At 43.3% G+C, this 27447-nt stretch overlaps 2 protein-coding genes across 4 annotated transcripts in view; both read right to left on the reverse strand.

Moving 5' to 3' along the window:
- The window catches only part of BNIP2 (BCL2 interacting protein 2), a 1133240-nt gene that overhangs the window by 705619 nt on the left and 400174 nt on the right, over positions 1-27447 (reverse strand). The window lies entirely within an intron of this gene.
- Positions 1-27447, reverse strand: part of ANXA2 (annexin A2) — a 49462-nt gene that overhangs the window by 557 nt on the left and 21458 nt on the right. For all 3 annotated transcript variants that reach the window (XM_050797280.1, XM_050797279.1, XM_050797281.1), the window contains exons 4-12: positions 16054-16148; positions 12455-12568; positions 8737-8827; positions 7523-7602; positions 5764-5823; positions 3997-4090; positions 3327-3422; positions 2795-2853; positions 862-984 (exon numbers count right to left, since the gene is read on the reverse strand). In XM_050797280.1, the coding sequence (XP_050653237.1) occupies positions 862-984; positions 2795-2853; positions 3327-3422; positions 3997-4090; positions 5764-5823; positions 7523-7602; positions 8737-8827; positions 12455-12568; positions 16054-16148 (812 nt within the window). The remainder of the gene's footprint in view (positions 1-861; positions 985-2794; positions 2854-3326; positions 3423-3996; positions 4091-5763; positions 5824-7522; positions 7603-8736; positions 8828-12454; positions 12569-16053; positions 16149-27447) is intronic.

Genomic DNA, 27447 nt, shown 5'->3' on the forward strand with positions numbered 1-27447 from the left:
ACATTCAAGTCTCCTTAGGACTGTGGGGTGGAGGGAGTGCAAGGTACTGAGGCTTGACCTGGGTTAGTGACCAGGGCTGTTCTTACTGCAGCAAGGTCCTACAAACACCCCAACTTTCCTCTCTCGTCCTCACCTTTCCACAGAGAACAGGGTACTTCCCTAGCTCACTCTGCTATTTCCTGCATTATTAAGGTCAAGTGGAAAGAAGCTGATGAGGTGAGGAACAATTCCTAAGAGTCTAACTGGTCCTTTGACTTTAAACATGTGCCCTAATAAACCTGGCTATAAAAAATCCAGCTCTAACTTCATCCTTGGTAACCATGGACATGGCTTTGGACATCTGAGGAACTTTTAGAAAGCAGAATTGCCATGGCTGTCTGAAATCCACACAGTGGTACCACTGTGAATGCGATCACTTCCTTACACGCAAATGCGACATCACGCCAAAACAGACAGAGGCTAAATTGATTGAGAGATGGGAGTTCTGAGTAACTGAAAGTTGTCAGGCCCATCCCAGAGGATTTTTCAAGGAATAAATGCATAATAAAAGTAAAATGTAATTGATCTTCCAAGTCTCTTCGGGATGTCAGCAAGCCTTGCAGGACCATCGTCATGAACACCCATGATCACTGTAGAGTAACAGATGTGAAAAATATGAAACATCTGCCTGATTCTACAAAGTCCAGGACAAATGACAAATGTGCTTTCAAAATAAATCCCTGATAGTTGATGACTAGTACCTCTTCCCCAGAGAGTTAGAAAACAGAAAATCACCACCGTGTCATCATTCTGCCAGGCCACCTGCCGGGGCCCGGGGGGCTCTGGCCGGCAGGGCAGGCTGACGCCGCACCTCAGACTTACCTGGATGTAATAGTACAGGGACTTGCCGTACTTTCTCTTGAATTCAGACCTAATTTTCAACATGTCCACTTCACTGCGGGAGACCATGATTCTGATGAGGACCTTATCTCGAGTCCCCTTGCCCTGAAAATCAAGTTCATATTCCAAGTTACATTCGCTGAGAATGTTATCATTAAAGGAACAGTCTACAGCCTGAGCATTCTTGATCTGAAAATCTGAAATCTGAAATGCTCCAAACTCTAAAATTTTTTCAGTGCCGACATGATGCCACAATGAAAAATTCCACATATAGACACTTAACACAAACTGTTTCATGCATAAAATTATCAAAAGCATTGTATAAAATTACCTTTAGGCTACGCATGTAAGGTCTATATAAAACATAAATGAATCTCAAGTTAAGACTTGGGTCCCATCCCTAAAATATTTCATTATATATATGCAAATATTCCAAAATCAAAAATAAATCTGAAATCCAAAATATTCCTGGCCAAGCATTTTGGATAAGGGATATTAGGGCACAGTGTACACTGCCTGGGTGATAAGTACACCAAAATCTCAAAAAGCACCACTGAAGAACTTATTCATGTAACTGAATACCACTTGTTCCCCAAAAACCTATGTAAGAAAGACAGAGAGAGAGAGAAAGAAAGAAAAAGAGAAAGAAGGGAGGAAAGAAGGGAGGAAGGGAGGGACGAAGGAAGGAAGGAAGGAAGGAAGGAAGGAAGGAAGGAAGGAAGGAAGGAAGGAAGGAAGGAAGGAAGAAAGGGAGGGAGGGAGGGAGGGAGGGAGGGGAAGGCAGGGAGGGAGGGAGGAAGGAATGAGAGGGAGGGAGTGGGGGAAGGCAGGGAGGAAGGAAGGAAGAAGAGGGAGGGAGGGAGGAAGGAGAGGAGAGGAGAGGAGAGGGAAAGGCAGGGAGGAAGGGAGGAAGGAATGGAGGAAAAAAGAAAGAAAAAAAGACAAGAAAAGAAAGAGCATCTGGGAATTCCAAACACACCAGGCTGTAGTCAGTACAGACTCCCACTCTATGCCATCATTCAATAAATATATACTGAGCACCTACTACTACAAGGCTTAGTTCAAGCAGTGTGAGTCTCCATATGTAACAAGAGGTTCCTGACTCCTGCAGGCTTAGAGGGGACATGCCAACACATTTCTGTCATCGCTCTGTGCCATTCTGATATGTGCAATAAAGACCACTGAGTTTACTTCCAGAGCATCAGACCAAAGGCACCAAGGGGTGCTATTTGATACGGAACTCAAAGACAGATGGCAGAGGCCGCGCAGACAAGGGAGATGTACCAGAAGGAAAATGCCAAAGCCTAGAAGCCAGAAAACACATGGCACATTTGAGGTGTGGAAAATGGGGTGGGTCTATGGGAAGAGGTGGTTTGTTTAGGGGAGAGTTGTGGGGCTGTGTTTGGGGTCTGATAGACCCAGGTTCAAATCTTGCTGTGTAACTTCAAGCAGGCTGAGGTATTCTGAGCTCCGTCTCCGCATTTATAAAGAAGATAATCATATCAGCCTCAGAGGTGGTTTTGCAATGATTTAAGGTAAGGTGGTAGCACATGTCTACTGTATAGTGGGTGCTTAATAATCGCTCCCTTCCTCGCTTGTCTTGACTCTGGGGGTAGCAGGAAGAAATCACTGAGAAACCCGAGTAGGGATCAGACATGACTACCATGTTGCATTTTCTCTCCCATGGCGCTTTACTTTCTGCCTGTACACCAACACATGTTCAAGCAGCTGAGAGAGAGAAGACGGATTTGTGGTGCTCTCACCTGTCAAACACAACCACAGCTGACTAGTGTGTTCCTGCATCCAGACAGTGGGGTCCCCTTCCTCCATCCATGAGTCAAGGAGACTCAATCTGGGGCCCAAAAGAGGAAAAGCTGAGTGTGGAAACACAGCTCTCTCAGCCAGCTGCCCTTACCTTCATGGAGTCATACAGCCGGTCAGCAAAATACAGGGGTTTGTTCTGAATGCACTGCACTGTGGAGAGAAGAAAGGGAGTCAGGGCTGCAGCTGCTCTGGTCTCTCCTCTACCAGTGAGAGAGGATGCCCTGACCCTGGGCCACAAACCAGAAGGGACCTGATGCAATGGAAACCGGCTGCAAAATGGAACAGGCTAAGGGAAATGTAGAAATCCTCTACAATACTAAGTTCCACCACAGTTTTAAACCAGGGGACTCTGAGACCTGCAGAACCCAAGTGCATATGTGAGTTTCCACAACATACCCCTCCCTCTCTTCTGTTTTCTTACTCCTCCCTGGCAACAATCTGTTACCAATTTAGGCCTTTCTTCAGTTTTATATTCTTAAATCTATACAATTAAGACTGTAAAACTATCCAAAGCATGCATAGAAGCCACACCTCCCAAACACACTTGGATTAAGAGGATGGCCATCTGTCACTTCTGCTCTGGTAGATGATGTCTACCAGGAATGGGGGCCACATTCACTTACCCAGGTTCAGGAAAGCATTTTCCAGGTCTCCTTTAACCTCTTTCCTGATGCTCTCCAACATGTCGTAAGGGCTGTAGCTCTTGTACCTATCAAATACTGAGGAAAAACAACAAAGAATTATCACATCAGAGCCACTAGTCAAAGCTGTCAGTGATCACCCACCCAGTTTTATGCACCATGATTTTTTAAAGGATGATCATAGCATCCTAGGATCTTAGAGGTTGCCATGGTGACCAGAGCCAACATTGGTCAACTTTGTCCTGGAGCAGCCATACCATGCACCTGTCCTGAATGGCACTGCCCAGGCCACATATTTGGACCATCTCCATCTCCCCTGAGTGGAACTTATTCCATCCGAAAACCACAGGAAACAGTACAGAGCATGCAGCAAAGTCCACTACTTCAACAAATAATGGCGAGATAAAAGGATCATCAAACAAGAAGGAGCTGCAGAATAAAGCACCAAATGCAGAAACTATTTGCAAGAGCAAAGAATCCAGAATGGAAGAGAAAGGTGAATGTACTTGGTGAGGGAAAAATGGGTGAGCCTATGAGAGTGCCAAGTGGAGAGAGCACCTCATTCTGGCAGACTCCATCCCAACATGGACATCCACCCGGCCACCCCAGCCAGAGCCCCAAGGCACTGAGACCCCCTCAGCACAGTGCCCACCTTTCTGGAGGTGGGGCACGCTCCGCTCAGTCATGATGCTGATCCACTTGGGAACATCAGTTCCTTTCCTCTTCACTCCAGCGTCATAGAGATCCTACGAGTACAACCAACCAGGAAAAGTTAACATACAATCCAGTGTAAGGTCATTAAAAATGTCATGCAAAAAAAAAAAAGCTATACATTCAAAATGCCAAACGAGGAAGAATGATTATACTGCAGACATGGGCAGAGACCTACTATTTAGGTAAAAAGTCTTAATCACAAGCAGTCTTCCTTAGGCACAGATGGATACCACATGAGACTGCAGATAGTTCGTGAGGTCTGTGCTGTGCAATCTCCTTCCGTGAATGAGAAAGGAGGGACCAAGAGCTTGTATTCATATAAAGAAGGTCAAGTAAATGTTCATGAACACATCTGGCCCTCCTCCCTTTGGGCACATTTAGGGGAAGATAAGCTAGCAGATGTTTACCGGACGGCTACTGTCCAGGCTCCCATTCTCAAGCTTTTCAGAGACTCAGGGAGTGATGGAGCTGGAAAAGGAAACCATCTCGTCTTATTTTCAGTTTCTGGAAAATTTAGGGGCTACAAGTAGCCCTAACAATGGCAGGAAGGGCAAGAGGAAGAAAGACTTATGCAAGGGTAGATATTCATTCCATGATCTTCCACCATCTGGGAATTGCAAAACCCAAGTCCTATTACTTTATTTAAAACCCTTCTCTACTACCTGCTAGAAGTGCTGTGTGGAATATATTGAACTGTAAAACTAATGTGAATTTAAATTAATTTTTTTCTGCAGCTTTTATGACTTACTTTGAGATAACTGTTGACCCTCTAAGTAAGGAATATAGTTCATAGCAGTCTGAATAAGCTTAACAAATAGTTCTCAGAGATTATGGAACTAGAACTGGCAAAAGTCTTACTCAGCCAGAAAAGGATAGGTCTCTGCTGGCCTCCCTTTCTCCCCACCAACAACGGAGCAGTAAGCCATCCTGTTCCTGGCTGTGTCTTCTCCACCTTCTTCTGCTTCCCACCTGCCTGCCTGATTGGTGTGCACAGCCACATTACACTCTGCAGAAACTGGCGCTTGCACGCAAACAAAGCCTGAATGAGCATATGTGAGTCACAATTGACTCCATAAGTAATGCCAGCATTATAAAAGAATATCTTCTAATAAACAATGCTCTCAGACTACGGTGGGTTTAAAATACGGCCAGAAATTCTTTGACATTCCTCCCTTCCAAAGGAGGAGCCTAATCCCCTCCCACTAAGTGTGGGCTAGACTCAGTGACTCACTTTTAATGAAAAGAGTATGACAGCGGTGCAAGGTGGGACTCCTGAGATTAGGTCATGAAAGATGCTGTGGCTTCCTCTTTGTGAACTGCTTGCTCTGGGGAAATCCGGCTGCCAAGTTGTGAGGACACTCAAAACAACCCGGTGGAGAGGTTTCTGTGGAGCGATTCTAAGGTCTCCCACCAATGGTCATGTGAGTGCACCATCCTGGAAGCAGATTCCCTCGACCCAGTCAAGCCCTCAGGTGACTGCAGCCCTGCAGCATTTCGTCCGCAACCTCAGAAGAGACCCTGAGCCAGAACCACTGGGCTAAGCCACTCCTCAATTCCTGACACACAGAAACTGAGAAATAATACATGTTTGTTGTTTTAAGCCACAGAGTTTGGGAGCCATTTGTTACAGAGAGTTAAATTACTATATAGACTGTCCAGAGACTTACCAGAAAACAAAAACTCAAACCAAAAGCTCAGTACTTACCCGGGCATCTTGGTCAATCAGTTCATAGTCAATGACAGAGCCATCCTCTGCTCTTCTACCCTATAGAAAAAAAAAAAAAAAAAAGAACTTCAAATCCATTTGTTTTTGTATTCTAAAACGGAAAATGTTTTCTCCCCAGTCCATGTAAGCCATTACTTCATTTAGTAAGTTAAGTATCCACCTAAGATTTTTCTTACTTTGAAACCTAGACATGGCCGGGCATGGTGGCTCATTCCTGTAATCCTAGCATTTTGGGAGGCCAAGGTGGGCGGATCATGAGGTCAGGAGATCGAGACCATCTTGGTTAGCACAGTGTAACCCCGTCTCTACTAAATTAGCCGGGCATGGTGGCACATGCCTGTAGTTCCGGCTACTCAGGAGGCTGAGGCAGGAGAATCGCTTGAACCAGGGAGGTGGGGGTTGCAGTGATCCAAGATCGTGCCACTGCACTCCAGCCCTGGTGACAGAGTGAGACTCTGTCTCAAAAAATAAAAAAGAAAAAGAAACCTAGACCAACCAAGGAGTGGTAAAATCCTTGAGCAAGGAAGTGGGGGCTGTGCCTTGCCATTGACAACCCCCTCCTTCGTACCCGGTCCTGGCCTACACACCTTATAGACATCCCTGTCCCCATCACCCACAAAAAGCTGATGAGATTTAGTTCTTTCCCACAGAGAGCTAGCGATGCAGATGGAGGAATATGTGGACACAAATGTAAAGCGGCCCAGGAACCTACAGCACTAGGAAGACACAAAATGCAGGAGGAGGAAGAACTGTCACAGAGCAGAGTCAGCAAAGAGGGTGAACAATGGGCCCGGGCTTAAGCTGAAACTTCAAGGGTCAATCAGAGGCAGCTAGCCAAGCGGAGAAGGAGAGCCAGCCGGTACACCAGGGATGGCATAGCACACTCCCAGGTAAGTAAGGAGCTGCCCTGTCAGAGCAGAGCTGAGCAGGAGAGAATCTGAGAAAAGAAGATGCAGGGAGGGTTGAGAGGACCTTTCACAGCAGTTAGGAGTTTAAATCTGATGCAGCAGAAATGGGGTTTGAACAGGGGAGTAAAACGGTGAAAGTGTATTTCACAGAGATCCGTGGATGGCGGTACACGGGGCAGGTGGTAGCAAAGAGAGGAGAGCCAGGGAGAATGGCTTAGGAGCTGTTGCAGTAATGGAGATGTGAGTGGCCAGATGCACTATCTGTCATTTGTCATCAGGGTTCCCAGGGTCTCTCATCCCTCCCCTGGCACATAAGCATTAAGCTGCACACTGGCCAGAACTAGGGATTCACAGGGGAAGTGCCCCTTCCTCCATGTTAATGTGTTAATATTAGCGATCAGCTCCACAAAGACACCTCCACTCCAGACAAAGGACTATATGGGCAAATTCCTCCATGAGAAGTGAACGCAGGAAAAAGAAACCAGAAGGTCACTTCCCACTGGGTCCTGCATGACCACAGATAGGGCAAAGTGACCTTCCCTAAGTCACGCGGCCAAGGCTCTGGCACATAAATCCAGGCCAGGACTTGAGAGCTGCCCATCCCTCCTCTGGCTCCCAAAGTTCACTTGTCCATGAGGTTTTGCAGGATAAGAAATCCTATTATACAAAATTGACAACTCTGCAGTGACAGTGCAAACCCACTTTCGAAAATGCAGCTGAATTTCTGATGCAGGCACAGGGCACTTAGTTAATTCACTCCAAGTATAAAATGAGGTATGTGACATGACTTGGGAGGAAGCAAGGGCAAAGAAAGAAACCGGGAAACCAACCTTTGCCAGGGCAACCATCAGCTTGCGGAAGTCACCAGATGTGTCCGAAATAATGTCCTTCTCCAAATCAGTCTTGTACACTTGGAGGAAAATACATCTGGTTTTATGCTTTCTGCCTCTGTAGCCAACCACCCACCCCAATCTCCCCATTTCCCACTAAGACTCTGAAAAAAAGAACAGCTATGTCAGCTGGACATACCCATTCTCCTTAACCCCAAACAGAGGAAGGATTCACTAGAATGATTTTCACCCTCATGAAATCAGAGCCAGAGTTATTATCCATGACAGGGGGCAGCAGGGCTAGATCAAATCAGGGATCCTCAACTTTGATCCTCAACCTCTTATATAGTTTAAATACTGGCTCCCAGCCCTCCTGACTGTGAACACTCGTTTTGAACATCAAAAAAATAGGAGGTCTACACACACACACGCACACACACAATTGTGCTTTACTGTCCACTGAGAAAATGCACAATGGCAAAAACTACTAAGAATTAAACAATGCTTTTGAATGAAATTATATTTCAATATTCAAAACAGCATCTATATTGAAATACAGTAGCTAGAGAAGAACTGTAATCTTCCTAATATTAAAAAAAGATAAATGTGTGAGGTGATGGATACCCCAATTATCCTGACTTGGTAATTCCATATTATATATATGTACCAAAATATCCCATGTACCCCCAAAATATGTACAATTATGACATATCAACTTTAAAAAGTAAAAGAAAAGAGAAATGCAGTAGCAATGTAAAGTTGCATTGTTTATTCCACTCATAGCCTTCTATATTGCTTAGTGTGCACAGGTCCACATGGGTCTCTTGCTGTAATTCTTCAATTATCCACAGTCCAGAGTTGGCAACCTCTTGAGCAGAGACTGACAGCACCCAGTAAATGGAATCCATATATAATACTTGCTACTTCTCCTCATCAGATTTTTAAAAATAAATTTTGTTTTCTCTTCTTTCCCTCCTGTCTACCCCCTTCTTCTAACACAGAAGTTCTAGTGGAATGTAATAATCAAACTGCAGGCAATGAGGAGGTAAAGGAGAGCAACCTGGACCACAGCCAACCTCGCCTGCATGGTCAAGGTGGCAGGTGCTTCTGTACATCAATAATCCAGGCATCTTAGCCCGAACACTAACCCCAGTGGCCATGATACAGTCACATAAATTGGGCTGAGGATGAATCACAGAAATCAAGCTACTCACTTTCCTTGTAGACTCTGTTAATTTCCTGCAGCTCCTGGTTGGTTCTGGAGCAGATGATCTCAATGAGAGAGTCCTCGTCGGTTCCCAGCCCCTGTGAACCAGGAAACACGAACATCAGCAGGGAAAGGCTTCCCCACCGTTAGCCTACTTCTCTGATCTCCATCAAGTAAATCGCAAACATGGGTTGGGTCTGTTAGCATCCTGCTTTCTACATTCCTACTGAAGAATCCATACTCTATCTTTTAGCACAAAGTAATGTTATTTTCTATTCCTTTAAAAAATGCTTCACCACAGCACAAGATGGTGGAATTGGCATGTTTGAGTTCAACTGTTAATATGTTTTGTTTTTTAAAGTAGTGAATAGGGGCCAAGCGCCGTGGCTCACGCCTGTAATCCCAACACGTTGGGAGGCCGAGGCGGGTGGATCACAAGGTTGGGAGATCAAGACCATCCTGGCTAACATGGTGAAACCCCATCTCTACTAAAAATACAAAAAATTAGCCGGGCGTGGTGGCAGGTGACTATAGTCCCAGCTACTCTGGGAGGCTGAGGCAGGAGAATGGCATGAACCCGGGAGGTGGAGCTTGCAGTGAGCCGAGATTGCACCACTGCACTCTAGCAATAGAATATGCCAAATGTTAAAAGTGGTAATTGCCGTTTGCTGTGGGTATATAAAGTAACTTTTTCTTACTATTATTGTTTCTACAATAACCACCCACTATTTTAACGGACGAGAATTTTCTTCGTTAAACAATTCTTCTTGCTAATTTAAAATAAAGGAATACAGAAAGTTTATGTTCTCACGTGCAGCCAGCATTGTTAGAGTAAGTCTTTTTATCAGGCAAAGGTATAGTTAAGAAAAATTTTTTAGCTTCACCTCTTTGAAATGTAAAATTGGGTTAATGTTAAAAATTTCATTCTTGTCCTTCCATTTTTGCTTGATAATTATGCACTCTTCAGGCATTTTAGGGAAGCAAAAAGAAATAATGAAGTGCCAAATAAACCTAGACACCAACACTTTATTAAGGAGTAAGAATTTGATGGGTGATGTATTCAAATTTAATATATACACTTTTGAGCATGTCAGATAGCTTGAAAGGACTCTGAAACATGTATTTCAAAGCTGGCTTCATGATCAAAGTCAAGATTTAATAATCAGGATTCTTTAATACTTGTCTTTCCGAATATGGAAATACCACTTTGAACTAAGTAGAATTACAACTGTTTAAAATGTAAATCAATTATAAGGTGTTAATACAATAAGAAACTTACTTATCCACATGAAAAGTGTATCAGCTATTAATTAAACTTATTAGAGGTTATATGTCCCTGAAAAAGTAGTTTGTATAATACAAGTTAAGCCTCAGGTTAATGGTTAATTTTGAATTTTATTCTTCATCTAATCTTTGAGCCAATGGCTCTCCTTTCTGAGTTTTTAATCATGATTTGTAGAGGTTCCAGCAAAGCCAAAAATTCTCCCCTTGTTAGCAAAAAGTCCATACAGCATTCTACACAAATGTTATTAAATGACTACCGAGCATCTTTGAATATTTTGAGGAGCAGTTGTTCAATCTCAAGGATGATAGAAATATCGTCTAAAAATAACACACATTGGGAAAAATGCTATATCCTGACATCGTAGAATTGCAAGACAGGCAGAATAATATAAGATGTGTTTCCTTCCATCACTGATATACCAGTGGTAATATCTGATAATTCCAATGGTGTTTTTATGTCTACATTCAAAGGTGACCTTGGCAATTTCCAAAATCCGGCCCAAACTCTCCACAGACTGTCCACAATTCCTATCACAAGGGCAAATTCTACTGTAACATATGGCAGATACTGCCACCGGTACTGCCAGAAGTCAAAACAGATCTTTTTTTAAAGCACAGTTCAGTTAATGTCACTTCAAGCTTTATGGATTTTGGAAGGGTACTCAACTGTGATAGCTAATGGAAGAGCTGGCCCAGGGTCAAAGCTTCAGCAGTTAAAGCACCTTCCACTGGGCCCAATTACATAGATTACAACAGTGACTGACAGCTCAAAAAGGTCTGTTTCAAGTCACTAATACCTAGTAATAGATACCAGCAAAGCCACACGAATCACAACTAAACAGATTCTTGACGAAAATAAGACAAACTGATCTGAAGTGTTGATGGCCAGAAGAAACCTAGGAGAGGCTGACTCATCCCTGCCTCCAAACGTCCACAGACTCGGTTTTCAGGAGTGCTATTTTTATCAACCAGGATCATGAAATGTTGTTGACATTTTATCATTCTTAATGATGTCTTTTCTGCAGTACAGCCTACTTAGGAAACTCAGACAAGTCCGCTCAAATAAACTGAGCACAGCTTGGGCTAAGCTGAAGAACTGAAGGAAGAAAGAGACTTAACAACAAATCTTACAGCAGCCCTGAGCTATCAAGTTCGGGGCTCTGGAGATGCCCAGTGTCCAAAGCAGCTTCACTCTTGTGTTCTCTGGGGAAAGGATGACAACTGAACTGTGACATTAGCTCTGGTGACAGGCTTACAGCTCAGACTGTTCATAATTCAGGAACAGCGGCATCAGAGAAAACACACTCAGACTCAGAATTTAAAAATCAGACATATGGCTTCCCCCCTACAGCGCAGACTTTACCCATGTATATCAGCAGAGGGCAGTGTCGGACTGTTCAAATGCTGCAGACCCACACTAGGAAAAGGGTCCAAATGTGTTGCAGTAACATACATTTATGTGTGTACATCCATTGCATTTATATAAAACTTGATGTTGGCCAGGCACGGTGGCTCATGCCTGTAATCTCAGCACTTTGGGAGGCCAAGGTGGGCAGATCACCTGAGGTCGGGAGTTCGAGACCAGCCTGACCAACATGGAGAAATCCTGTCTCTACTAAAAATACAAAATTAGCCGGGAGTAGTTGCACATGCCAGTAATCCCAGCTACTCGGGATGCTGAGGCAAGAGAATCACTTGAACCCGGGAAGCAGAGGTTGCAGTGAGCGGAGATCGCGCCATTACACTCCAGCCTGGGCAACAAGAGCGAAACTCCGTCTCAAAAAACAAAACAAAACAAAACAAAAAACTTGATGTTTTAGGTATGCACAAAGTTCAGGAGGTTTCCAATCTAGAATTTTTACTTAATTTAACCAAAAATTCCAGGTTCAAAAGAACTTTACAAAAGAAAAACATAAAAGATAACGTGACACTTCACAGAGGTACGACTCAGGTACGATTCATCAACTGAAATTACCCCTCATGTGCACTATGATGTTCTGATTCTGCCCGAATTTGAAACAAATGGTACTGACAGAATATGGGAGGAAGAAACACCCACGAAAGGATGGGCAGAATTTGCAAGCTTCACTTAACAAAAGATGAGGTTTTTTTTCTTGCCTTAATATCACAACATATCTTTTTAAAGAAGGAAGTGTAATCAAGGAAGTAGTTTGCCCAAATGGTATTCCAATTGCCCAGGTGCTGAGTAGTAGCAGCTGGTAACTGACTTCTCAGCATCATAAAATGTCTTTACAGTCTTAAAACAAGTAATTGAAATATTTTTGGTACAAATCCTGAGACGTATAACTTCAGTTCATTTTTAAAAAATGGTTCCAAATGAGAATTCAAGAAAACTGAAAATCACCAAATTACACTCAGAAAGCTGTAATTCACAAAATTAATAGCAGATTTGACAGAGATGACATCTCACACGCATTTACCTTCATGGAAGCTTTTAGCTCAGAAGCGTCATACTGAGCAGGTGTCTTCAATAGGCCCAAAATCACCGTCTCCAGGTGGCCAGATAAGGCTGACTTCAGTGCTGATGCAAGTTCCTTCAAGAAAACAGGCAATCATGAGGAAAATATTTATTTTACTTTAAAACTGGTGAGTAAAACAAAAGTAAAAGGGATCTTTTTGTGAAGCAGGTTATGAGTCTTTGACTACTCCAGAGTCTTGGGTCAAACACCCTCAACTGCATTCCCTTCAACAGACCCACATCTCAGAAACATAAACATCGGGCTTTGCTTTAACGAAATTCCTTAAAATCCAAGTTAATTTTGCCTTCTTCCCCAGTCAATAAAAGGAAACTGGAGTCGTATGTGATTCCTCAGAAAGCTGTGAGAGTGCAGGCACTTTGCAACATGCTTGAAAGCGGTAACACCCTGTGGAAGGCAGGACACTTTCCGAGATCAAGGTCCCTGCTAAGGAGGAGGTGTTCAAGCAGACAGCCTCCTGGGAAGCAGATCTTGTGGCCTGCTGATATACTGTAAAAGACATGGGGGCAGCCAGTCCAGCAGCAGCTCCTCAAAGTCTCCAGAAGGAACCAGAGGCCCCAGCACAGTTGGAAGTGAGGTCATGAAACGTTCCTATGCAAAACACTGTATCTAATACTGAGAAAATAGCTCTTTGTCCACACCAAACTGGGACCGTGTTTAACGGAAGTGATAGGAAACTAACACCTCCGAATTGGCCCCCTTGAATTCGTTGCTGCATATAATTTCTTAAGGGTTCCACTGTCACCATGAACACAGAAATTTAAGTCAGAGGTCTGGTCAGCACCCATGTATGTAGACAGACACCCCAACTCAATGTGGCTTTTAGCGATGCTTCCTAGGGCTAAACTTCCTACAAATCATGGCTGATGACTGAAACCTCCTACTGAAATAAAGTTCTTCTTTTCACTTTTTCCTTTCTCTTCTCTCTCTTCTTTCTTTCTCTCCTTGCTTTCTAAGAGCACCCGTGGCATCCACAAAACTTAGCCCCTAGAGGTACTTGCAGGATACGAGAGGTGATTTTCAGCCTGCTTCAGAGACAACCATCTTGAATCATTCGTGATATCAAAAGTGTTAGAAGGATCTTAGAAGCCATCTGGCCCAAGCCTTTCGCCACCCATTTCTTCCTGCTTCCCAATGTCCTGGGAACACACGGCACTTAGGAGAGGACTGTAAAAGCAATAGCTCCCAATTATAACACCAGTCTCCCAGTTTGGAACTTTGAGGTTAGGTAACTCCAAACTTAGCCTACCCTTGACACTCCCCTCTACCCATTCTCTGTTCAAACCTCAAATAGCATTTGGGCACCTACTGACTTCTTCTACTTCTATTCTAAACTCCTTATGGGCGTTCAACTTCCTGGTTCTCACAATGTCCAGCACAGAGCTTTGCATTTAACAAAAACTAAACAAAAACTCCAGAAATCTATGATAAACAAAACATAACCATTCCCTGTAAGGAGAAGCCTCGCATCTGGCGTCTGCTAGAACATGAAAGAATCGTAAAAGCAGCTGTCCCTCCCAGCTCCTCACCGCTCTGCTAGCTGGGCCCAGGTTCTTCAAGCTCATCACCTGGGCAGCCGCAGCCCGTATACCTAAAGAACTCTGCAACACAAATCTTCCTTATTTCACAGACTTTCTTTATTTCACAAACAGCCGATTGCTTCACTTGAAACTATCTCAAGTAGTTTACATTATCTTTTATAAAAGATATATAATTCTCCTTGGCCTAAGGCTGAGAGTCAAGAATTAGAAGGGTGGTGAGCTGTCCCCAGCACACAGCAAAGCCTGTGAGATCTTGGGACCTCATCGTAATTCTGGTAATATCTTCTCTCCAAGAGGGTACATGGGAGCTTTGTTCTCCATATATCTAATCTAAAACCAGTATCTAGGTTTTGGGTGTGGTGGCTTATGACTGTAATCCCAGCAGTTTGGGAGGCAGAGGTGAATCATTTGAGTCCACATGGCAGAAGTTGCAGTAAGCTGAATCATACCACTGCAATCAAGCCTGGGTGACAGAGCAAGACCCTGTCTCAAAAAAAAAAAAAAAAAAAAAAAAGGTTCCAGGCTTCTATGTTTGTGTGTACACACCCAAATGTATTCCAAGACCAGACTCTGTCAGTGACAGCTGAAAGATCAATTTTTGCGCATGCTGTCCAGAGATGAGCCTTCTGCTCCAATGGGAACTTGGCTCTAACCAGCTCACAAACCCTCTTGGAAAGCTGGAGAAAGAAAGCACTCCCCTCTACGCCTCACTACAGAAGATTAATATACGTCTAGAGAAAGAAGAATTTTAATGCACATGAGATGAAAGAAGCCAAATGCTTTCCTATTTGTGTCCTTTCCAACTGTTTAGAGTGCGGGGAATGGAAGTGTAGCAAGACTTGACCTGCAACTCCCAGGACCCTGCTGGTCATGTCAATCCCAAGGGCAGAAATGTCTCTTCTAGAATCCTTCCAGCTCACCTCCACTGTGGCTACAAGTGAAAGCCATAAGTCAGATGGGAGCTGCAGGAAGCCACACTTACTGCACTGTCCAAGAATAAATCAAAAGCTTTTAATAGCAAGAAGTTAAAAATAAAGCAGCACATCCTTAAAAATAAAATTTCCTAAAACTGACAAAATAAAGGACGAACACGCACTGGTTGTTTCTTAACCACTAGTGCACAAGCAAAGGGAAAAAGCACACAAAGACCCTTTAAATAGTAGGAGCACGGCATGTTGAAGATAGCTTTGCAGACCAAATGAACTGCCAACTAAGCCCACTCGTTGCAAAACGCTTAAGAATTCAAGTGTATATTGTTTAAATGAGAGGAGCTTGTTAGGATCAACACTCATTGGAGGCTAGTGTCCTAAAATTAAATTAGAAACATCTTATCAAGAACCAGCAGAAGTCAGAAAGATGAAACGGAGTTGCTACATGTAGAAAACTGAGCACAGTGCCTGGTCCAAAGTAAGCACTCAATAAATGGTGCCTGTTGCTGTCGTTCCTTATTCCTAACTTTCTATTCCCAGAAGTTCTCCCTCCAGGTAGCCTGGGTTGGAGGAGGGTACTGTCCTTATACAGGAGCTCCCAAGCACTCTAAAGCGAGCATGACCACCTGCGCTCTGCCTCCTCTCAGATCAACGGTGGCATTAGATTCTCATAGAAGTGCAAACCCTACTGTGAACCGCACATGCGAGGGATCTATGTTATACACTCCTTATGAGAGTCTAATGCCTGATGACCTACAGTGGAAGAGTTTCATCCCAAAACCATCCCTCCCCATCCCATCCATGGAAAAATTGTCTTCCACAAAACCGGTCCCTGGTGCCAAAAACGTTGGGGATAGCTGCTCTAAAGGCCACATGTGTTTGTGTGTCATGCACACACACACACACACACATGTGCAGTGACTCTTACCAGGATTTAAAAAGAAAATCTTAGATATCCAATGGTCCCAGAAGTCTTTGCTCATGAGAGCCACAATTCATGAAAAGAAAAAGCAATGTCTGAGGAAATAAAAATTCAACAAGAAATGCCCTCCATCCTTGGAATTGCCTGTACCTTTTTGGTCCTTCTCTGGTAGGCGAAGGCAATATCCTGTCTCTGTGCATTGCTGCGGTTGGTCAAAATGTTGACAATGGTGACCTCATCCACACCTACGGAAATACAAGTTGTTAATCGTTACTCAACCATATACTCTAGTGTTTTGGGCTTACATAGAAGGTGTCAAGCAGAGTTTTTCAAACTGAAGTTTCTATACTGTTTTTCAAATGGAAATACCAAGACACCGAGATTTGTTCCAGTTCTTTTGTCAGCATCCTCTACCCAATGTGTACACTCTCTTTCCTTTTTTTCCTGAGAGCCTCAAACCTCAAGCTTAAATGGACCTTTTAAATATTTGTGGTTTAAAAACTATTTTATTCATAAATTGGTTTCTGGAATCAACAGTAGGAGGTGCATATGTGGGGCTCTGGCAGTCAGATGGAACAACAGAGATTTAGTAGGATTTTAAATGAAGGTCCCCAAATTGCCATTTAACTCGGGATTTAATAGAGAGTAACTGCAAACTGAATTAATAGAGATAATTATTTATATTTATTGCAGGATTATGGCTATATAAGCTGCTAGGTATAATTTCTATAATTATAAAAACTGTCATGACAAATGAGTCAGATTTAATATGGCAGTTGTATTTTCATAGCATAATTGATTAATGCAATCATACTTATTGAAGACAAAATTGTTTTGTAAGGAAAATAAATGTTCCACTGCTTTTAATCTTCAATAGGCAATTTTAATAATCAATTTTATAACTTTATTAAAAAGAGTAAGTGTTTTAATCTAAATTAAATCTAAATTGGGAGTTTTGAAGTGCCACCAAAATATTTTAGTACCTATTTTAATTGGAACATGTGTATTTACAAAGATAAGCAATGCCTTCTGGTGTCTGAAAGTTTCCAATTTTATATCAGAAATACTCCTAACATGCCATTTAACTTAAGAAAGCAGAGTTTGTAAATTCAGAATGTGAAAAGTCTCTCTCCTGACTGATTATTAACTTTGTTTAATAAAAGAAAGAGTCTTTGCCATAACCGGATAAGTAATTCTTGGGTGAGAGAATAGAGTCGCTAAACCTACAAGGTCACTTGCAAACTACAAACGGCTTGGCCTGAAGAAAATCAGAGGAGTCCTGAAGAAACAGAAAGGTCAAAACTGTAATGCCTGAGACAAAAACAAACAGCAGATTGACAGAGGAAGTATTTTCAATTCTCAAGTGTGTCAGATCAAAAAGTATAAAGTTAGAATTTCTGGGTATAAAAATAAATAACTTTTTAAAATGTATCTGCTCATTTCAAAGCAAGTCCATATCAATATGCTGGCTATCTTAACTGTAGCATCTATAACTTTAGCTCTGATTTTTAGAGTAGCCAAGGTAAACACAGAAATCCAATTGCTGGATATGAGATTCAGCTTCAAAGATGCTTATTTCAGCACTGTACATAATATTGAAAAGTAAAGTTAGGAAAAACACCTGTGTCCAATAAAAGGCTGATTAAATGTTCTTTTTTCCATATAATGGGATACTATGCAGTCATTTTAAATGATGGCATAGAAGTATTAAATAATGTTGGAAAATATCCACAATAGAGGTACTGTTAAAAAAAAAAAAAGGTTGCAAAGCAGTATGCTCAGTATACTCTCATTTTTGTAAAATGTGTATGCATGTATAAGAAAATATCTAGACATCTCTATATCAAAATTGTAATAGTTATCATCTGAGTGTTGGGATTATATATAATTTTAAATTTTCTTTCTTTTGATTATCTGTACTTCCAAAGTTCACCATAATGACCATAAATGGGTTTTTTTTAAATACCCAGCGAGTGGCAGGCAGTCATTGCTCTAGAATCAACTAGTGACTTCACTTCAAGAGAGTCCCTGTATAGCTCTAAATACTTCAGTTAGAAGAAAACACAGTATGCATAATAATTAGGAATTACATCTATATAATTCTCTTCAGTTTCCAAACATCGCAAGACAAGTTATCTTATTTAATCCTCATAACAACCAAGTGGGGATAGTGACTTCTCTGTTTCATAAGCGGAGGCTCTAAGGCTCAGAGTGACTGCAGCCCATCCCCGCATGTGTTGTGTGTGTGAACATTTGTTCTCCCGGGGTCTCAGCTTCTATATTGGCACAAGTAAGGGGGCTTGAACAATGACCCCCAAATTCTGCTTCCAGAAAACACTAATGGATATAATTTTTAACTTATATTTTGTTTCAATTAGGAACAGGCAGAGGAGATTAATTCAAAGACTCTAAATATCCACAAAGTGGACATAGGCCCGGGCTGCTGTGCCTGCATGCCTACAACACATGTGTTCGCTTGTTTGTTTGCTCTCTTGCTCTGTCTCAAAATTCTATGGCTCTAGCTTTATATCAGGAAAACCACTTGCTTATTAATGTGTTTTGCTTTGTACTTAATTTTATTACCCACCAACTGAAAATGCTGAAGAACCAATCACAAAACACAATTCTATCCTCTAACCTCAATTCTAATACTTTCAGAAGTCAACCTAGGGGCGGCTGGCCTGAATGCACACCAAGAACACTGACCCATGAAAAAGTATTCTCTCTTAAAAACAAATGCAAAGTCTGTGTTTGGGTCAGAATGTGGTTCCTGGCCTACCTGCATTAAAATCACATGAAGCATTTATTACAAACACAGTCCCTTGGGCCCTACCTGAGAACTAGTAAGTAAGCTCTCTAGAACTTGGGACCCAGGAAGCAGCACTTCAACAAGCTCCCCAGTAATTCCTTATTTGAGAATCACCAACAGAAAATGATAACCACGGGTGGGAAATGGAAACGTCTTGAGAAATCTATCTATCTAAAAGACTTCTGTGTTACTTCTACCAACTGCTTTTGTGAGGTACAGGGTCGACTACAATTTTAGGGAAAGAAGTGCTTACTTCTGCCCAAACAACCCAGGTAAGAAGTAATATCTAAAGAGCTCACTCCACAAGCTGTGATGCAGTACCGCACTCTTAGTCAACGAAACAGCTTTCTTTCTGCCTTTCTTTCCATAGCAGCTAAGTGTCCAGCCAGCAGAGATAGAATTTAATCCAATTACTGGAAATCCCCATAAAGAGCCTGGGTGGTTAACCTGAATCTTACCTAGGAGGCAGCAACAACCATAGTCTGAAGGAATCGAAATGTATTTTACCTAAATAATTTACCAAGCTAACAGCCAGCTGAGAGGCAGTATCTAACGTGCTGGGACTTTACAAGTGAACAGCCGTAATGCATTGCACAAGTGCTAACGCCACTAACTACAAGGAAATGAAATGGAGGCTATTTCTGCAAGTAGAAGACTCCCGTTCCACCGCCCTGCCCAAGAACCTCACCTGCATCACCTATTTCTCCCATACCATTGTCTGCATGTTTCAAACTGAACTGGAAAGAGGAAAAAATCATGAAGCCAGGATCAACTGCCTAGTCAAAGCCACTTAAATCATGTCCTATATTGCAATACCAAATACATGCATCTTCAAATGGGATTGAACCATCTTATCTCTAGAACACTGCTGCTTCCTCTTGCCCTGCTATTGTAATTGGTGAGGCCATTTATTCCTGTGAAAAATTATTCAGTACAGGTTGAGGCTGCAAAGGTCATCCGGTTACTCACCATTTCTACCCAGGATGCAACTGAAGGACTCAGACGGAACCTCGAATACTTATGTCAGCACAATCATCATCAACAATGCACAGCCAGTGCCAGGACACCAGAAAAGCTCTAAATTCAATATAGTGCCAGATGCCCGGGAGATGGGGCTCTGCCTTCCTTGATTTATACTCTCTGACCTGTCGTGTTCCAGTGCTTAAGGAAGTGTTTGCTGGGCGGAAGGGCCCAGGGTCTAAAGAAACCGTGTGGGTGGGGCAAGGGCATAAAGAAGAAACAGAAAACCTGAATAACACTTCCTTTTCCATCCTCTTCCTCCTGTGTCTGATGTGAGTGATCACAAAGTCATCTAAGCAAAGCCTCTCCGCAAGGAAGAGTGATGTGGATACGGTGATCCCACAGAATGTGGATGAAAACATGAATTCTGTAATTCAGGCAGATGTTTTACAATTTTTTTTTCAAAACTAAAGAAGTTACACTTTTCCAACATTGGTGAGGAACCAAGACACAAACGTATTTGGCTCCTGATGGGAAACAGCACAAGGAAGTCTTTAAGCATTTACTCCTTGAACAAAAATAGCCAGCTAATCTAATTAGCTAACTACAACAATATTTTCAACACTTGGATCATGGGTACCCCAGAGGTCAGTCACTGTTCCAAATGCCAGTTAATCTGAAGCAACAGCTTTGCCAAAGGAATGCCACGGGGAGGCGCTGCTGACAGCAGGGTGCCAGGAGAAACCTGGGGGTCCTGGGTCCCATAAATCATTTACTGTATTTTTCAAGCATAGAGAACATTGGCAGTTTAAAATGATGGCTGCATCCAAAACCACAAAATCAGCCTCCTGGAGTTTCCTCCTCCTCTCGGCGGGTGGAAACCCCAAGTCAGCTCCAGCGCCTGGCATTCCATGGAAAATGTGTGTCTTTATTGTCCATGGCAAGGCACCAACAGCCGTTCTGAACAGGATGCTGACTCACATCTGCCGAGACACACTGAATGCACAAAGAAAATGGATTTCATTTGTGTTTGATGAAGGTCTCAGGAGGGTGGGGGCTGACTTGGAAAACAAAGGAAAACTGTCCAGATCCTCTCCTTACCTAGATTATGGGGAAGACCACGACTTAAGATTACTGAGCATACAAGTATCAAAGCTGAGAAAAAAATCATCTTTACAAAAAGAAGGTCAGAGGCATGCCACAAAGACAGGACAGCGCCACAGAGCTATGGGTGTGTACATGTGGACATAGTTCATTTATTACAATAATAGTAACCTTTTGCCTTATTATTATAATAGTAACCTTGTGGCTCACGCCTGTAATCCTAGCACTTTGGGAGGCCAAGGTGGGCGGATCACGAGGTCAGGAGTTTGAGATCAGCCTGACCAACATGGAGAAACCCCGTCTCTACTAAAAATACAAAATTAGCCAGGTGTGGTGGTGCACGCCTGTAATCCTAGCTACTCGGGAGGCTGAGGCAGGAGAATCGCTTGAACCCAGGAGGCGGAGGTTGCAGTGAGCTGAGATCGTGCCATTGCACTCCAGCCTGGGCAACGAGAGCGAAACTCCATCTCAAAATAATAATAACTTTTTACTAGGCACCTACTATGTGCCAGGCATTTTTATCAGATGCCCATATTCTATCATGTAATTCTCACCACACCTATCTAAGGTGGGTGCCACTGTCATCCCGGTTGTACTAATGAGGAAACCAATGCTCACAGAAGGCAGAGACTCGCCCAAGGTCACACAAGCAAGACACTTGCGGGGCTGAGATTCAAACCAGGACTAAAGACCTTGGCTCACTGCACTGGGCAACTCAGCCTCCTGTGATAGAAAATTATGCAAAACTTGAAAATAAAGCAAGAGGAAGACAGCATATCCTCCAGGTATGTGCTGAAGCACTATCTCACAGACCCAAAGACTCATGCTCAAGGGACCTGTCTTACCTGACATGCTACTTTCTACTGATTTGGGCATACACTCTGCAGGGTTACATGTTAACTTGTAGATTGTGGTCCAGTAGAAAGGATAACCCCAAAGGCTGTGGCTTCACTGCCCTATAGAACATGAATAGTCTTGTATACAGCTCAACAATCTTTCTTTTTTTTTTAAACAGGGTCTCTCACTCTGTTGACCAGGCTGGAGCACAGTGGTACAACCATGGCTCACTGTAGCCTCGACCTCCTGGGCCCAAATGATCCTCCTGCCTCAGCCTCCTGAGCAGCTGGAAGCACAGGCACTCACCACCAACGCCCAGCTAATTTTTAAAAATGTTTTTTAGAGATGAGGTCTCCCTTTGTTGCCCAGGCCCTCCTGCCTGCTGGGATTACAGACAAGAGCCACTACACCAAGCCTGGCACAACAATCTTATTCCAACATTCTTTTCTCAACACTTACCAACATCCAGTATCTCAAATTCCCTCTGAACCAGCCTTACCTCAATGTGTTAAATAAATGTTTAATACATGTTTATCCTATGAGTCAAGTCTGTACCTTTTTAAAATTATACTCTGATACTTTTTCATACCACGCTCCACCATCTAGCTCCTATAAAGGATATGGGACAATAATGTGTCAAATGTGTAGAGAACTGGGCTGAAATTTTTACATACAAATGCACTTACACTTGGTAATCTGTAGGTAATGATTTTCCACCTGGTAATAATGCATGGCCACTAAAGGGATAACCCAGCTGAGGTTTTTTTCAACAGAAAGAGCTAGAAGACTCTCTTCTGAGGAGAGACATTACTAACTCGGCAGAGGGAGGTAGGCCTTCCCAACAAGCCTAGTATGCCAGCCAGTCACCCACCTACTGGGAGAAATTTTAGGGAAAGAAAAGCTCCCCTCTAGCCATAGGACTACCCAAAGCACCTTCACCATGGTGCTGGCTGGCCCGGAACCCCTGCTATCAAAGTTGCCCCTCTGGGTCATCCAGCACAAGCAAGCACTGTCTCCAGAGCGTCTCTCACCAAGACAGGACACCCAGCTGGCTGACAGACGCCAGGGGAGGCCTCCAGATAAGTAGCAGCCACAATGTAGTGCTCTGGAAACTCCACAAGACTCAGACCTGTGAGATCCTGGGGCACATTAGTTCCCTCCCTAGGCCTAGGCATCTCACCCCATAGAACAGAGATATGATAATACTTATTTTACCAGGATGCAGAAAAGACTGGCTGAGTTAACATCTAGAAACACATCTACTGCCTTCATTCAGCTTCTCTGTCACAAGCCTGGCCCCTGCTTGCATTTGAATTTCTATCTGAAATATGGGGCAAAGAAAGAGAACATTTTTGCCATTGACACACATGGATGAGCAGTCCAGTTACACGACAAACTCTGGCAGCTGCCGAGAGACGGGGGAGAAAGTAGGCTTTGCACAGGGTGAAAGCAGACAGGGGAGTTTGGTGCCTCTCCCAAGTCTGGCACAGCTGGGCACACAGTCCCAACTCACGGAAAGCAGGGTTTACCTAAGTGCCTAAGAAGTGGTTTTGGTCCAAAAATCAAATTTCTTCTTTTTCCATTCTGCTTTGATCTCACTTCAACTGAGTTCCTTAGAAAGGATTTAAGGTATCATTGTCTTGGTAATCTCACCGGCTACTTTAATAATCTAGAACCTCGTCTGCCTTCCATGCAGAATTATATTTCTGAAATAAGCTATAAGACCAGCAAGAAAACACAAAGTATACCACTGCTCAAGATCCAAATCAAATCGTCAGTGAAGGAACATACATAAAATGCAAGCACTGTATTGTGCCCCGTTACTCCGTCAGCCTCATGGGACAGAAAATAAAAAAATGTGAACAGATGCGAGAGAAACCAACATAGCCACCCTTAACTCACTTGACAGTGGAGAACTTTCTTGGCGTTGCTGACACCAGATTAGAATCCAGTTACGGCCATTGTCCCTGGGTGAAACTGGTATTTGGATTTCCTCAGGGAAAAGAGGTAACAGTTTTGTTTTTTTTTTTTTAAAAAAGAAAGAGCTGAAGAGAGGCAGGTGATGAAAGCTGATGCCTACAATTAGAAAAGCTCCAGGGACTCCTTTTCCAGTGTTTGATAGCTACCTGGCTCGGGTCTGGCACCTACATAGCTACATAGACAAATATCATTACAAAGAAAATCTGTGCTGGCGGAGTCAGAGCGGCTGTGACTCAGCACTGGCCTCTTTGTTCCCAGCACTGCTGTAAGATGAGAAGTCAGTCTAAAGTAAACGTGAACACAGAGAGAAAGGCCTCAGCAACTGGGAAGGGTCCATTCCCTTCCAGGAGGGTGAGAGGGCCCTGGGCTACGCGAGTCACAGAAGAGCTCACACTCAGACCTATTCTTGGTTTAGCTCCTCACTTGCAGCCCTGTGTTAGAGGAGAGAGGCTACTTTTCCCAGCCAGTCTGCCTCCTGGCACCCTTAAGAGAATATATTTCTGGCCGGGCGCGGTGGCTCAAGCCTGTAATCCCAGCATTTTGGGAGGCCGAGATGGGCGGATCACAAGGTCAGGAGATCGAGACCATCCTGGCTAACCCGGTGAAACCCCGTCTCTACTAAAAAATACAAAAAAAAAACTAGCCGGGCGTGGTGGCAGGCGCCTGTAGTCCCAGCTGCTTGGGAGGCTGAGGCAGGAGAATGGCGTGAACCCGAAAGGTGGAGCTTGCAGTGAGCTGAGATCCAGCCACTGCACTCCAGTTTGGGCGACAGAGCAAGACTCCGTCTCAAAAAAAAAAAAAAAAAAAAAAAGAGAATATATTTCTAATTGTTCTGCTCAGCCAAATGAATATACCTGGTGTGCAGGTGAAACCAAAAATATCCATCCTGGCGTGTTCTGCAGTGGCATGGGATGTTAGTCTTTTGGCCACAGAAATCTTAAGCAGTTCTATTTTAAAACTATAAGAAAAAAATAAGTGCAAAACTTGGTGCAGTTATGCTTCCATACTTGCGCTTCTGAGAAAGGGGGGAAAAAATCACCGGCTTTTGCATCCCTTCCGGAGAACACAAATACTGCTAAAATCAAAACTGGCAATAATAACAGGGCAACTCATTACCCTCCCCTTCCAGAGAGAGACCAAAGCTGTACCAGTTTATTGGCACTTACGCTAACTCTGGGGTTGTGCTGCTGCTAATTACAATCTATTTTCTGGAGTCTAGATTCATCCTTTTCTAATTTAGCTGACTTTCCTTTCTAGTTATTTGGACCCATATGGTAAACCATTCACAGCTGTGTTGTACACGCCACAGTATATATTTAACCCAAGGCCAATCTAAACCAAGAGACTCCTACAGATTAAGTCTCAGCAACCTCTTGTTAATTAAGCAGTATTACTACTTTTGCATGACTTTACTCAGTTTCTAACTAGACATAAATTAAGGTAAGTCATCATATAGTCTACCTCAAGCCGGCGCATACACAAAACAATCCTGCATTTGGTTTAGGCAGCATAGGCAAAAAATACTGAGATGCCTTCAAATTAGAAACAAAGCAGACTTATTTTGATTTTAGGAGTATTGTGCTTCTCCCCCCTTCTCATAAGCACAATATGTAGAGTATGATGAGAACACAGACCAAAAAATAGCTGGTTCTGCCTTCTCAGAAAAAGCTTGTTGATGCTGTGCACTGGCCCAGACCGAGAGGTGAGTGGGAACTGTGGGATGTTTGAGGTGGGGAGGAAGGAGGCTGCGTGCTCCTCAAAGAACAAAGGCAGAGGCGTGCTCCGTAGAGGGCCGTGAACAGAGCTAGAGATGAAGCTAGAAGGATATTCTATAGGCCAGGCGCCGTGGCTCACGCCTGTAATCCCAGCACTTTGGGAGGCTGAGGCGGGCGAATCACGAGGTTAGAAGATCGAGACCATCCTGGCTAACACCGTGAAACCCCGTCTCTACTAAAAAAATCCAAAAAAATTAGCCTGGCTTGGTGGCGGGTGCCTGTAGTCCCACCTACTCGGGAGGCTGAGGCAGGAGAATGGCGTGAACCCGGGGGGCGGAGCTTGCAGTGAGCTGAGATCCGGCCACTGCACTCCAGCCTGGGCGACAGAGCGAGACTCCGTGTCAAAAAAAAGAAACACTCTGTAAAGGCTGAAGCAGGGAGGTCCCTTAGAAGACAGATGCCATAGGCCGGGCATGGTGGCTCATGCCTGTAATCCCAGCACTTTGGGAGGCCGCGGCAGGTGGATCACCTGAGGTGAGGAGCTCAAGACCAGCATGACCAACACAGAGAAACCCCATCTCTATTAAAAATGAAAAAAAAAAAAATTAGCTGGGCGTGGTGGCACCTGCCTGTAATCCCAGCTACTTGGGAGGCTGAGGCAGAAGAATCGCTTGAACCCAGAAGGCACAGGTTGCAGTGAGCCGAGATTGTGCGCTGCACTCCAGCCTGGGCAACAAGAGCAAAACTCCATCTCAAAGAAAAAAAAAAAAGATACCATAACAGCTCACAGGAGAGGGGTGACAAGAGTTAGGGGAAGGGGTGAATAAGAGCCACTTCCCAAGCACTGGAAAGTGATCCAGGACGGTTTTTTTTGTTTTTGTCTGCACACCTGGAGGTATATTCATTCAGTTGAGCGCAGCAATTAGGAATATATTCTCTCGAGGGTGCCAGGAGGCAGCCTGGCTGAGAAAAGTAGTCTCTCTCCTCTAACAGAGGGCTGTGAGTGAAGAGCTAAACCAAGAAGAGCAGGTGTGACTGACAGCTCATCTGTGAGAACAGCCTCCATGACTCCTGCAGCCATGCCCTGGCCATGGCAGGCAGTGCTCCCCAACAGGTCTCTGACCAGCTCTGCCCTCCTAGCCATCATCCCACTCCAGGCCTGCTCCTGTGCACCATCCATGTACTCAACAGCAGCTGATTAAGACTCCTCCAAGGTGGCCTGCTCCCAGCTCTTCTTCCTGAGAGTCCACAGACCACAGGGAAATCAATGGAATGTCACATGGAGCGGGTAACATCCCGGCACACTCATATACACATGTAGACATGTGGCTACCCCCATCTAGGAGAGAAAGAGGCCCAGACAGTCATCGTCACATGGTCCTTTGGCTTTTGTTTCTATCAACACTTGAGGTTTATACCATGTCCTTTGATGTCAAGGAAACACCAACTACTTAGTATTGTGTCTTCCCGAGGAAGGGTTTGAGGTGGGAGTGGGGCCAAGGTGTGGTATAAGCTTCTTAATGACACTTAAGGTAAAAGGCATTCTAAAAAAAAGAAGGTAAGATCTTAATTAGCTCATTTTTAAGTGGTTTTAGTTATCCAGTATCTAATAATATCAACGAGAAGGAGAAAAGAACAAAAGGGTTGTTATCCTTTCCAATGAATGACTTCATTTTTGTTTTTAATTAAGTTTACTGCCTTCCACTATGAAAGTAATACAGGTCATCATAGAAAATTTGCAAAATACAGAAATACAGAATATACTGAAAGCGCAAGAAAAGAAAAGGATCAATTGCCCACAATTCCATATACAGGCATACCTCAGAGATACTACTGGTTCGGATCCAGATCATCACAATAAAGCAAATATAGCAACAATGTAAGTCACACAAATTTTTTGGTTTCCCAATGCATACAAAAGTGTGATTATATTATATTATATTATGTAATAGCATTATGTGTAAAAACAATACATACCTAAATTTAAAAAATACTTTTATTTCTAAAAAATGCTGGCACAGATACATAAAGTGAATAGCATTGTCACAAACCTTCAATTTGTAAAAACTACAATATCTACAAAGTGCAGTAAAGGAAGCACCATGAAGTGAGGTTCATCTGTTTCCATTGCTAATGCCT

Source organism: Macaca thibetana, chromosome 7 (assembly GCF_024542745.1).
Source record: "Macaca thibetana thibetana isolate TM-01 chromosome 7, ASM2454274v1, whole genome shotgun sequence".
In the NCBI taxonomy this organism is placed as follows: Eukaryota; Metazoa; Chordata; class Mammalia; order Primates; family Cercopithecidae; genus Macaca; species Macaca thibetana.